Source organism: Diadema setosum, chromosome 19 (assembly GCF_964275005.1).
Source record: "Diadema setosum chromosome 19, eeDiaSeto1, whole genome shotgun sequence".
NCBI lineage: Eukaryota > Metazoa > Echinodermata > Echinoidea > Diadematoida > Diadematidae > Diadema > Diadema setosum.
This window is the reverse complement of record NC_092703.1, coordinates 29,746,084-29,759,667: the sequence shown is the minus strand read 5'-3', so window position 1 is coordinate 29,759,667 and position 13,584 is coordinate 29,746,084. Positions and strand designations below refer to the sequence as shown.

The 13,584-nt window shown below is 37.6% G+C and overlaps 1 protein-coding gene across 1 annotated transcript; it reads left to right on the top strand.

Moving 5' to 3' along the window:
- The first annotated feature begins 1,315 nt into the window (after positions 1-1,315).
- LOC140242503 (glutathione S-transferase A4-like) lies at positions 1,316-12,694 on the top strand. Its single transcript, XM_072322238.1, has 7 exons — positions 1,316-1,492; positions 4,111-4,162; positions 4,962-5,094; positions 7,449-7,593; positions 9,079-9,216; positions 11,324-11,470; positions 12,024-12,694. The coding sequence occupies exons 1-6, from the start codon at positions 1,403-1,405 to the stop codon at positions 11,444-11,446; spliced, it is 681 nt and encodes a 226-aa protein (XP_072178339.1). The 5' UTR covers positions 1,316-1,402; the 3' UTR covers positions 11,447-11,470; positions 12,024-12,694.
- Positions 12,695-13,584: the final 890 nt, after the last annotated feature.

The window sequence follows — 13,584 nt, the reverse complement described above, 5'->3', positions numbered from 1 at the left end:
ACCCATGCACCTTTTATTATTACGACCACTTTGTTTTATTTTGCTTTTGGATATCTCAGCCATCTCAAAACCGATTTTCATTAACACACTTTGATTTCCTCTTAGCGTGCTCTTCACTATTTAAAGGGACTGTACAGTACTGGTTGAGGTAGGGATTCATGTTTTGAACATTCCTAAGTGAGATAATGAAAAGCCTCTTATGAAATATGAAAGAGCATGTAATTTTAAGAAGGATTCAACGTTTATTTGATGAAAATTGTTTTTCAAATGGCTGAGATATCCAAAAAAGTGCTAATAATAAAAGGCGACATGCCCCAACTTTATTAGTATCTCTTTGTTTCACCTTGTTTTTGGATATCTCAACCATTTCAAAACCGATTTTCATCGAATAAACTTTTGATACCCCTTAGAACCGCATGCTCTTTGACATCTCATAGAGTGGTTTCTGAATATCTCACAAAACGTTAAAAGCTAAATCTTCACCTCGACCAGAACTGTACACACTCTTTAATAGGTGGTTTCTAATTATCTCGCAAAAAGTTAAAATCTGAATACCTCCATTTCAACCAAAAACGTTATCTTTCCCTTAAATTACAAGATCAGCGGTGTATTCAGTGTATTCCAGTGATCTCTACAGGAGATGACATTTCATACAGACATCATGCAGTGGTACATTGATCCTATACATTGCATCTGAAAAGAAAAAGAAAAAGTGATTGTCGTGAGTCAAACCTAATTGAACATGTTTGCGTCATAATCAGTAATGATAATACTCATATATTTTCTCCCAAGAAACTGGTGTGTTTTTCGCTACAACTTAGGGTTAAAGGGGTTGTGTAGTTTTGGTTGAGACCTAAGGCTTCAGGTTTCTAACATTTTTGGGTGAGATAATGAGAAATTCCCTACCTCTTATGAAATATGAAAGAGCATGCAATTCCAAGAGGAATTCAATGTTTATTTGATATAAATTGGTTTTGAAATGACCGAGATACGCAAAATAGAGCAATCCTAATAAAACGTGGGACCCACCTTTTCTCATGCTCGCTTTATTTTACTTTATTTTTTGATGTCTCAGCCATTCTAAAACCAATTTTCATCAAAAATGATAAACTCTGAATTTGTTTTAGAATGGTATATGCTCAGTACTATTAAATAATTAATTTCTTGGTATCTCACAAAAAGTTAAAAGCCAAATCCTCGCCTCCGCCAATACTGGACATCCCTTTAAAAGGTAAGAAAGAAAGGAGATGATAAATAAATGTGGTCAAATTGGCAACGTAACATTTTTTTTTTCTTGGCTCGGGATTTCGACTGCTCTGGTTGTCTCCCACACGCAAACCAGCTTTGTGTCGTGTGCTCAGCGTGCAGTGTGTGCTTTCTATTCGTACCATAAATAACGATAATGGCGGACTCGAAACCACGGTTAACATACACAGCTGGCAGAGGACTGGCGTCAGTCGTACGGATTGCACTGGCTGCCGCCAAAATTGAGGTGAGGTCTCGCTGTCGGTACATAAACGCACGTGTTCAAAATCAGAGCCACGTTGTCTTGTGTTTGTTTGAACTGTGAACGGTGCCAGCCCAATCGTGTTTTCAGGACATTTCATATATCATAATTATGATTATGATAAAAGACTGTACGTTCTGCGTACCGGTTGACACTGGTTGAGGCGCCCGTTTTATAAATCTTGCGATTAAAGTCAGTTTTTAAAAACTAGCCATCCAAAAATGTTCGTCGTGATATAGACCTAATATTAAAGTCGAATTGTGATCAATAGAAATACATTATTTGGCTATATTTATGAACTGTGTATCAGTTTTATAATACTGCAGATACAAAAACGTTAAAGTTTCAGATATTTGATTCTAATGATGGAAATGCTTCAACGGGTAATTGATTTATTTCTGCAGCGTTGTTTTTCTCAGTGATACAGAGTGGATTATATAATGCAGAGGCATTATATTGATAAAACATGCATAAAGCGGAAAGATGTCACATACCTGTGTGAGACAAATTAAGCAACTTCTATTGTAATAGAAATGTGGTAGACCATTTGATATCATATTAAGCAGATGCTTAACGAGGATCGGCCTTGGAAATACCAGGGAGGTGCTTCGTCTCACCTCCCTGGAAATACACATTTCACAGTATAGGCCTACAGTAAAATATCATTATGCATTTTAATGATCCACCCACCACTCGCTCAGTGGGGAAAAAAAAACAACAACTGTTTGATGTGCACGCAGTTGAACATAGCGCAAAAGTATGGAGGGTTTTTGTGCAGTGAAGAATACACAGTTGTGTGTATAAAATATGCGATATTATGCAAACCATGTCATGTTTGCTCTGTCGATAGCAGGCCTGGGGCTGCGGGCAAAACAATAATGTGCACGCTGTGGAACATACAGCGCAAGTGTATAAATATGCAATGGAGAATATCTATGCAAACTACACTATCACGTCATGTTCGCTCTATTGATAGCACGGGGCTGTGGAACGTTTTTCGGGGGGGGGGGGTGGGGGTGTTAACCGGCTGCGGATGTGGGGGGGGGGGATTAGAGGTCAGCAAGGTCAATGGTATCCTGAATAGGGTCCTCGCTACACAAAATCCCGGCCAAAGTTCGTGAACTTTCTTGAATGATGAGAGTGAATGGAAGGGGAGAAGTGACATACAGTAATTATGTGCAAATAGTCAGCCTAGTATTGATTTAACAGTATAATCTCTTTACCTCCAACACTAGGTTTTTGAATAAATTATATAGATTTACAAACTGTTTAGGTTTGCTTGTTCGGCCTATGGTAGGCCTATTCTTAAGATTTTTGTGCTAGGACAATTTTTGGGATTGTTCGTATACAAATTTCCATGCTCAGTGACTTTGAAATTTACGTTCATGTTAAAGAATAACCCGTCTATCCCCACTATCTAATGATATCCTATTCATGAATTTGATGTCAAGGTTGATGGATTCATCGCATAATAATATACCATGGCAACCTCTTTTGACTGACTTTTTTATGACATAAATCGTGCGGTTGACATTTGATTGGTGATTTTTGAATCGATAACTTTTTGACAGATTTGCGCTCAGTTCATTCCGAAACGCTATTGTTGATATTAAAAAAAAAAAAAAAAAAAAAAGAGATTGAATTGAAATCGATCCCAAAGTTGTGGTTGATTAGGGATTTACGATTGACTCTAATCAATCGTAACTCTTTACGAGCGTTTGATTATATATATATATATTATATTTCAAACGCTTTTGCAGTCTTGGGAATGATGATGTAATTGTAACAACGAAGACAATAGATGCCGCACGATGCCAGCTGTTATGGGTGGTAGAAGCTTTCGATTTCAGGTTTCCTCAGCTTTATTGCCTGGTATTGTCAATGCCATTCGACCGAGGAGGACAACACAAGGTGGATATAACAAGACTGGAACGAAATATTATTGAGGGACAAGAAAGGAATAGGAAAATAATAGGAAAAAATGAGAGAAAAGAACAGGACAGAAGAAAGGAGAACAGAAGAGGAACGATATTATACAGTGGTCAGGAATTTGGAGAATTATGCAGGAAAAGAAACCAAATAATTTGTCCTAAAAATTTATATTTTAAAGATGAGAATATTACAGTGCACTAACGATGAAACGCATAATTTCTAATTCCAGTTTACTTTGCGAGAAGATTTTTTTTTTTCTTTTTAACAGGGGGATTTAAAAAGTTGTAGAGAAAAAATGCATCTGACAGTCTGCATCTAAGGTCATCAGTTAATGAGTTCCATGCATCTGGACTATGATGTCTTATAGACTTTTGAGCTAAGATATGTGTAGGATTTTCCAAATAATCTGTTACATTGTCGTATTTCCCCTATGGATGCAGTCAGCAGAAATGTCGTATTTTTCAAATGCACATTTATATGAAGATGGTGTAATGAGTAATATGCTAATGAAGTCATTGTGACTGCATCAAAAAGGAACAAATTCCTCAATACCCACACGGGACAATAACAGTGCCATTATCTTTAATCTGACATGCTGCAGCTTACTTTATTTAGTTGTTTTTATTTATTTTATTTCATTTTCTTCCCTCTATCTGTTTTACTCTTCCCAGTATGAGGATGCCTACCTGACGACGAGAGAAGATTTTCTGAAGTTAATCGAAAGTGAGTACTTTTAAAGTCTATGTTAAATTGTCTTGCTGTGTTGAAGACAGTGGAATGTAAATGGAAATGCGTTTTGACTGCAATTTTCGTTTGCGTTTGTTAGTTGTTACAGTTTTGTAGGTTTGTGTTTGGTTGATTTGTTGGCGAAGAGATGAGCAGGAGCTCTTGCGATGATCCTTCCTTTTACTGTGTTCATGATGCCATTATCTAAACAAGCATTTGGCGAGAATACTGTCAATCTTTGACAATATTGTGTATCAGTTTATATCAGCAGAAAGATGAGATGATGTTTGTTCCTCGCATTTTTAGCTCACCTGAGCCAAATAGCTGAATTGTGCTACAAGTTTTTATACGGTCGGCATGTCGCGCGTCGTCCGTCGTGCGTCTTCGTGAGTGAACTGTATGATCTCTTCAGCTTTTTCTTGAGAATCCCATGACGGATTTTCACCAAACTTAGCAGATAGCGTAAATAAGATCTCAATTTGTCCAAATGGGCACAACCGCGCCCCAAAGTTAAGTAATCTTTCATGAGTGAGTCAAATTTACTCGTGGGAACGTTATTATGATATACCACGGCAACAGGTACCTGATCTTGGGCGATTAACGTCTTCCGCTCTCCATGATAGGCATTTCTCACAGATAGAACATGGGTATGAAAACTAATTCACTCTTATAGCGTTAAAAATGAAAATTATTCCCTCTTGGTCCACCATGATTTATGGCTCTTTTAGAAGTGGAATGGGGCATTAATACTTTCATTATTTTTCTCTTCTTTTTCGACTCCATTTTGTTTCTCAAGCCGGGAAGCTGATGTTTAAACAGGTCCCTCTTCTTGAAATCGACGGCAAAAATTTGATCGGGAGTGATTGCATTGTCCGCTATGTTTGCAAGAAAGGAGGACTCATGGGCAAGACGGCTGACGAAGAAATCAAGTGAGGAATACTTTCCCCTTCCCCTACATTCCCAAAACGGGTCTAGGGCTATTACCCCCTGGAAAATTACCCCGGACTCTTCCCTTGATCTTAAACCTAATCCTAAATCCGGAACGTATAAACCTAACCCTAACCGAAACTCTAACCCTAAACCTAATCCTAAATCTAATCTTTACTCTAACCTTATCACTGACCAGTATTTAGCCGGGGGGGGGGGGGGGGGGGGGGGGGTGATTGCCCTCGGGGGGTTATTGCCCTGATACGCCCCTAACAACAGCAAACAAACACTATTATAGCTCCTTCAAAACCATTGTCAACCTGATGATATGCAATGCCAGTTTAATTGTGACTTAATGAACTTGAGAGGGTTATTGTATTTTAGTGGACAACGCTGGGCATTCTGAATCTCGACCTTTAGGTCTTTCTCTATCCAAGTGCAGGAATGGAAGGACTCATATGGGTCACGTTGAATCAGGGAACTGTTATATCTTACGAGTGAAATTTCTTTGCAAATTTATGTATATAAATAGGTTGTCCAGCGTGGCAATCGAATGTAAGATCTTTCGGATTTATGTGATTGGCTAACGTGTCTTTCTATGATTTAGGAGCATAACAGTTAAAGAACAAGTTTTGCTTATTTTTCCATTTTTGTTGTTGTTGTTGCAGACTTAATGTATGAGACTATTGAAAGAGACACTGGAGCGAACTGCTACTCGCTAGGTGTGTTGTGATTATGATGCGTACTTAAATACGAATTCTGTCTAAGAAATAATTCAATATAGAAGTGACACCTGCGATAGAACGCATAACTCCTCCGTGGCATGGAGCATGAGTACAAAGGAGAAATTCTCGGTATTTCTATAACACGTCCCTGGTTCTACGATAAGGAAGCAGTCATGCAACCTTTTGACCTTGGTGAGCACATAGGGAGATTCCTATTAACAGATACATCGACAAGAAGTTTCGAAGGATGCTGTTATAGACAGTCAAGATCAACCACAGGGTGTGATACCGTCCAAGTCCTACACGAAAGAAATACCACTCCATATTCCAATGTCTGTGTCAAGTTAAATATCAATTTGTTTCTGCATTTTTATTTTAGAAATAAGATGCACAGACGAAAATGCAACGATGATAGTATAAGGATATCATTTTAATAAAATCCAGATTTCTATGAAAATGTAATTTTACAAACATTCAACTAGTTGTTCAGATACGAGATACAGCAGATCATTGCATTTTCTCTTTCATAGCAAAACTGTTGCAGTGGCCGTCACAATGAACATGCATAATGATGCTTAGTAAGATGACAGCTCTTTCCTCACCACAAAACAAAATGATAAAAATGTTTCCTTGGATTGGCACACTTCAGGCAAGGGAATTGATTGTAAATTGCCTATAGATCAATAGCAGTTATAAAATGGACATATGGATCCTAATGATTGGCTGAGAGCAATCACGTGACCAGTCCTTAATGTTGCCTGATGGCAAAACTTCATTTTTCATTGGGCATTTATAATGACTGGCACTGACGACCGCTTGTCTGTGTTTAGCTATGATGCCTGTACAGCTTTTGTGTCTGCGGTTGATTTAGCGTTGATAGCTGTTGCTGGCCTTTGGAATCTTGCGAAAGTGACTCTTGTCATCATTTTTCAAAGTCAAAAATGCACATGACTTGGTCTGGCGTTCGTAAAGTTTTCCATCCTCTGCAATTTTGAACAGTTCAAAACATACTCGCCTTTGCCTCGTGTGTTTCCGACTGTTCCAAAGATGCTATATCGGGTGGATAATCCTAATACAGCATAGCCTTATCTAATTTGCATGTCCTCGTCACCACTATTACCTTGTACTTTGTGATACTTTCAAATGGTAAAAGTGTAATTTTATGTCCAGCTTTGAAGTTAAAGAGAGAATACCGTTTATATTTCTCTCTTTGAGGTGAGAGTGAACATGAAGTAACATTTCATTTTAATGTGAGTGGAGTTGACGAAATGTGTCTGATTCGTCCAGCTACAAGTTCATATAAGGGCACAATGCAAATCATTATCATCTGGACCTGTCACATCTGGCGAAGACCAATGCAGGGCAGTTTTACAAATATTTTGTCTGTCTTACAAGGGGATGCAAATATGGCATGTCACGCAGGGGCGGACCCAGCAATTCCGTAAAGAGGGGGCGCCTGCACAAAATTAGAGGGGGGGGGGGGCGCACGCACCCCACCCCCATTTTTTCTTTTTTATCTATTTTGTTTTAACAAAAATAAGGGGGCGCCCGGTGCGCCCCGCCTGGATCCGCCCCTGTCACGTGACGTTGTGTAAATTAACGTTATTTCACCTGTTCCTTTCTTATCCCAGAATTGAAATGATGTCTATGGGAGCCAGAGACATGTTGAAAGCAGGTTTTGTGATGCACAGGTATGTGGAACCAGAGAAGCAAGACCAAGAATTGCAGGGCGGTCTCAAGGAAGCCAGGGAGCGGTATCTTCCCGTCTTTGAAAAGGTCAGACAACGCTCTTGTTACACACGGGATCTAGAGCTCAAACACGCACTACCATAAATACACATCCATGCAGTATAGGCATTACTACTATACAATTACCATGAAAACTACCACCTTGTCTTTAAAGGTGCTTCGCACTCTAGTACGAGTGATTTGTTACAGGACTTCTGCCTCACTGCATTATGCTGCACTATGACTGGTGTGGGCATTAAAATTATTCTGCCAAATAACTTTATGGAGAGGACAGAATGAGTCAGATTGAAGAAGAACAAATTGAATTGTTCGGGCATATAAGACAGTTTTGTTTTGCTCCGACACGTTGGTGTTATTGTCGTTGTTTTGGTTTGCTTTTGTGAGGGGGGGGGGGATGTAAAAATGTTAAAGATATTACATTTGATGCATATATGTAAGTCAGTTGTATCACAAAAACATTCTACGATATAAAGTTTTTGCAGTAAAGCCTAAAATTTAAGGAGATATGACTGTTTTTCTCAATAAACCATAACTGTAGACGGTTTAGTCTGGAAACATTTTTATCTTAACTATTCAAATTTTGTATATTTAACAATACTTAAAGGGATGGTATAGTTTTGGTTTAGACCTAATTTCAGGTTTCTAACATTTTTGGTGAGATAATAAGAAACCTCTTATGAAATATGAAAGAGCATGTAATTTTATGAGGAATTCAACGTTTATTTGATGAAAATTGGTTTTGAAATGGCTGAGATATCAAAAAAAAGAGCGATTCTAATAAAGATAGTGTGGCAACCACACTTTATTACGATTGCTTTGTTTTACTTTGTTTTTGGATGTTTCAGTCATTCCAAACACGATTTTCATCAAATAAACATTGAATTCCTCTTAAAATGGTATGCTCTGTACTACAGCATAAGTGTTCTCTTGGTATCTCGCAAAAAGTTAAAAGCCCAATTCTCATCTCCACCAATACTGTACCATCCCTTTAACATTGACAATACTGATTCAAATTTTTACATTGATTATTTCTTTCCCTAACTAACATTTTTAGAACTATTTTGAAGCACTAATGCTGGCTTTTTGTTTCATCTGCAAAATAATGGTAATTATGCCTTTCAAAAGGTAGTTTGTGCGTGTACGTTATATACATAATATTGTATATTTTTCTTATATGGTATCATTGTGCAACAACCCATTTTGATGTGAAAATTGTTGATTTTGTCATAACTATTTCATTTGTACAAGTTGAGAAATAAAAAGTGAAAGTGAAAGTGAACCGTAACATAACATAGCCGCTATTGTGTTGACTCTTGTGTCATTTTGATGTTAGAACATACTTCGGATATAATCTGACGAATAGAACTACATTATCGAGCAGAAAGTCGTCAGCTGGAATGGAATGGTATTTGCAGTAAGGCTTACTTGTTGGCATCGGGCAAAATGGCTGCCGGCTAGTTATTAGTTGTTATTGAAAGATTTTGTGTGAGGTAATTTTTTGACATCTTCCAGACATTGACAGACAATAGGTCTGGATTCCTGGTCGGTGATTCCTTGTCCATGGCGGACATCGTGTTCTACGATTCCGTGAGCATTATCAGCGACGACCCCGCCTTGGAGAAAGAGCTAGCTAACTTCCCCAAGTGCAGAGTAAGCTCGAATTCAATTTCAATTTCAAATTGACGCTATGGTTTTTAAGTTTGTTTTTCATCGAACAGACCAATTACAATAATATGTTTTAAAGGAATTTGTGAAGTAAATCGTGGAACAAATAGGTTCTGAATAAAGAGCACATGACCATGGTAACACATTGTGAGAATATTGGACAACTTGCTCCTCATTGTAACTGACATTACTCAGTACTCGTGGATTGGTGTTAAGCGGGATACATCAGTATACTCAAGATGGGGATGGTATAATTCTGGTTGAGATGGGGATTCAGGTTTTAACTTTTTGTGAGATAATTAGACTTTAAAAAGAGCGGTGTTTGATTTAATACCATGGTTGTTAAATCTAACACCGATCAAGTGTCAATAGAGGACCACACCCACAGGTGTATTTGATGGTGTTGAAAAGTGTTCACCTGGCCCTTCCTAGTGTTAATTTGACATTGTAGCTGGTGATATTTTGACACTGCACTGGTGTTAATTCAACAATGACACTAATTGGTGTTGATTTGATATTGCTGGTGTTAATGCCAATGGTTTAGCACCACCCCAGCTTCAATAGGAGACTACACCTACTGGTGTTACTGTGGTGTAAATGTGTTTACAACTTTTTTTTTTCAAAATTCAAATACTTTATCGGAAAGTTCCTGTTCGCCTTATTGAAGTTCAAAATCAACAAGAAAAACAGTAACTACACTGGACAGCAAAAGAAAGTACCCACTTCTGTCAAAGGCCGCACAAAAAAAAAAAAATCACCCCCTAGAAATATACAATTTTTGTACACAGGTGTGCTACAATGCCCCTTACTTATCACATGCACATAAGCACGTGAATGTCTTCATAACAAAGAAGAACTTGACATGTACAGCATCTTGGTCATTGAATCAAAACTCCCACACAACAGCACTTTCCACCATGCAAAAATGGCCACTGAATGGATAACATTTTTAAACAACCAATATGTCAAAGTGAACACCTATTTCGTCAGAATGATTCTGTATTTAGAGATGCTATCCTTCCTGATTATGCTAATTCTCAGAATAAAATCAGTTAGCTCTTTAGACTGGACTTTACTTTACGCTGGTCTAAGCAAGCTTCCATCAGAAAGTAAGCCACGTCTTTAGGCTTGTAAGGCTCATTCTGTTACATTTTGTGACTTTTGATTTAGTGACCAATTTGCTGTGCATGTCATTTTTTTTTTCTTTGTAATAAAGATAATCACTTGCTATTGGGTATGTGATTACTAATGGATATTGCAGCATACCTGTGTACAAAAATTTTTTTATTTCTAGGTGGTGAATTTTTTTGTGCAACCTTTGACAGAAGTGCCGGGTACTTTCTTTTGCTGTCCAGTATATATTTACTTACCTAAAAATTAGTTTTATATTTTTTATTGACACCCGAAGGTGTTAATTTAACACCACAAATGAGCACACAAAAAAAAATAAAACCAGCTCGGTGTTTTATATTTAACACCCGATATTTTGCAGTGTAGACACCATTTATATGAAATATTGAAGAGCATGCAATTGTAAGAGGAAGTGGAAGTTTGTTTGGTGAAAATCGGTTTTGAAATGGCTGAGATATCAAAAAAAAAAGGGGGGGGGGTAAAACACAGTGAGTGATCGTAAGAAAAGATGAGTCCCCTTTCATCACGACGACTTCGTTTTTGGACATCTCAGCCATTTCAAAAATAATTTTCGTCTAATAAACTTTCAGTTCCTTTTAGAATTGTATGCTCTTTCATAATTCATCATAGTGGTGGTTTCTAATTCTCTCACAAAAAGTGAGACCACATCGTATTGCTTATCTTTTCTTCTCTGAATTCTCTCACTCTCTCTCTCTCTCCCTCTCCCTCTCTCTCAAGAATTTCCTCCCCCAACAAAAAAAAAAAAGAGTGAAAAAATACATAAAAGATGCAAATGAAATAATGTAAACAGAATTACGGGCTTTCTTCCGTGTCACCTAAACCCTAATAACGGGTTTTTTGTCTGTTCACCAGAGTTGTCTTCAGATTGTCAGATTGTCTTCTCATTAAATTATATGCGTCTGTTTTATTCTTTGTTCGCTTTCACGTCGCATCTGTACAGGCTTTTATTGAGCACTTTCGAAGTCAACCAGGTTTGAAGGAGTTCATGGCTGGCCCTCGCAACTTCCCTCCCCCGTCCGACGAACACGTGCAAGAAGTGAAGGGCGTCTTTCTCATACCATAGTCTAGTAGATTGTATTTCTTTTAAAGGTAGAGAATCCCATTTGTTAAATGAAGAGTTGTATAAATACAGTGGTATGTTGAAGAGAGTATCATTTTAGAAACTCCCATGAAGTATTGAAAGTGGAAGGTAACATTTAGTACATTTTTATTGACCGTTAGATTTTGAATTGAATTTTTTTCGGGGCTCACCGTAAATTCCAGTACATTACTAGGCTACCTTTGCAGACCCATGCACTGCATGTGTGTCCATCATGTATATTTTGTGAAGAAAGTTCATCAAAACTTACAAACATTTCTATATACGTTCTTGCCACACACTCTATATGTTATTACATCAGCTCTTATACTTATAGATTTGTGTTTATAGCTAAAAAAAAATACAGAAGACTGCAACAAAAAGGCTGAAGTGTGGCTGACACACAGAACTACTGAGTAGTTGAGTTTTGTGCATTATTCAAATTGTAGATAACTGTTGACTTCCAAATTTCTCAGCAGTGGCCTAAACAAGTCCCCTGAGGTTCGTATTTAATGTTTTGCTGCATTTTGGGAGGTCTGTAAAAGGTATCCCCTACCTTTAAGGGGATGGTATAGTATTGGTTGAGGTGAGGATTATATACAGCTTTTAACTTTTTGCAAGATACTTATAGAAACCATTTTATGAAATGCAAAAAAAAAGCATACATTTTCCAAGAGGAATTCACCGTTTACTTACTAGAAATCGGTTTTGAAATCGCTGAGATATCCAAAAACAAAGAAAAACAAAGCGATCCTAAGGAAAGGTGGGTCACATCTTTACGGTAGGATCGCTTTGTTTTAGATATCTCAACCATTTCAAGACCTATTTTCGTCAAATAAGCTCTGAATTCCTCTGAGAATTATATGATTTTTCACATTTGATAAGGGGCTTTTCATCATCTAAAAAATTAATTATCATAAAAAAAAGTTGGAAACCTAAAGCCTCATCTCACCTAAAACTGTACTAGAGTATATTGAGGGACATGCATTCTTTAACCGAAACTCTTGGCCCGTGCTTCCACGTTGGCGGTAGGGAGAAGGGTAAGACCAGCAGGACAGTACAAGGCTTCTTGAGCTATGGTGGACAACAAAACAGCAAAGTGCGGAATGTTGTTGTTTCACAAAACATTCATACCATTCGCAACCAGGTATGCAGATTGTAAACGACTGCCCTAATAGTAATAATGTTATCGTCTCACAACTTTTGAAAACTCTTACTTTAGCTTATACAAAATCAGGATTTAGCGAATGTAACCACCTCCTCTTAGAGCAAGCACGGCTTAGTCATTGCATCTCTGTAATCGGTGCTTTCGATAGATGATATTTTCTCTTTCTTTTGTTTTTATCACCAATTATGTAATTCATGAAAGAGATAGTTCTTTCACATTTTCTACCTTCTGTACTACAACTCTACAAGATAAGAAATATTTATTTTTGCATTTCTGTGAAAGAGAAGGAGAGTGTTCCTATAGTACAGTGTATAAAACCTTGTCCCTGGTATAATTAACGTAATGTAGAAAGATCAAACTCTATTATTGGAGAGCCTAGGTTTCAGACCCCCCCCCCCCCCCATCCCATGCGTGTATCCTCAGACAAGATATGAACTCTAGCCCTCTCGTACAATAATTACACAGGTATAATGCTTACTGACACAGCTGGGCAATGACATGTCATAGTCTTTAAAAGCAGTTTGCCCTAAAGATCGAACAATCATTGTTACCTAATAAAAACTTTTCAAGCAACACGGGTCTTGAACCGCTAGAAGATTGATTTCAAACTTTCTTAATGTCACTGACATGACCTTGTGTATAAACTTCTGTTACGTGATTGGCTTATGTGTGAAATGTATCAGCCATTCCTGTCGTTGTGTAGCTCATCAAAATGTAAACCATCATACGGGCACTCAGGGAATTTGAAGCTGCCAAGAAAAATGTTCATGTGATGTCATGTTTTGTAAATCTGTTCATTGTGACCATGAAAAGTGTATCGGCTGTTCCACATTATTGTTTAAGTAATAAAAGTTTAATTCAAGAAAGAATGTCAAAACATTTGCCTTTCCTTGTTTATTTTGGCAGGTCCAAACAAAGGTGTTTGCAAATCGGTGATATAACACAATAATGGTTA

Coding starts and splice junctions, on each gene's coding strand:
- LOC140242503 (XM_072322238.1), top strand. CDS start 1,403: ATGGCGGACTCGAAACCACGGTTAACATACACAGCTGGCAGAGGACTG. Junction 4,163..4,961: donor TTTTCTGAAGTTAATCGAAA/GTGAGTACTTTT, acceptor TTGTTTCTCAAG/CCGGGAAGCTGATGTTTAAA. Junction 5,095..7,448: donor ACGGCTGACGAAGAAATCAA/GTGAGGAATACT, acceptor TTCTTATCCCAG/AATTGAAATGATGTCTATGG.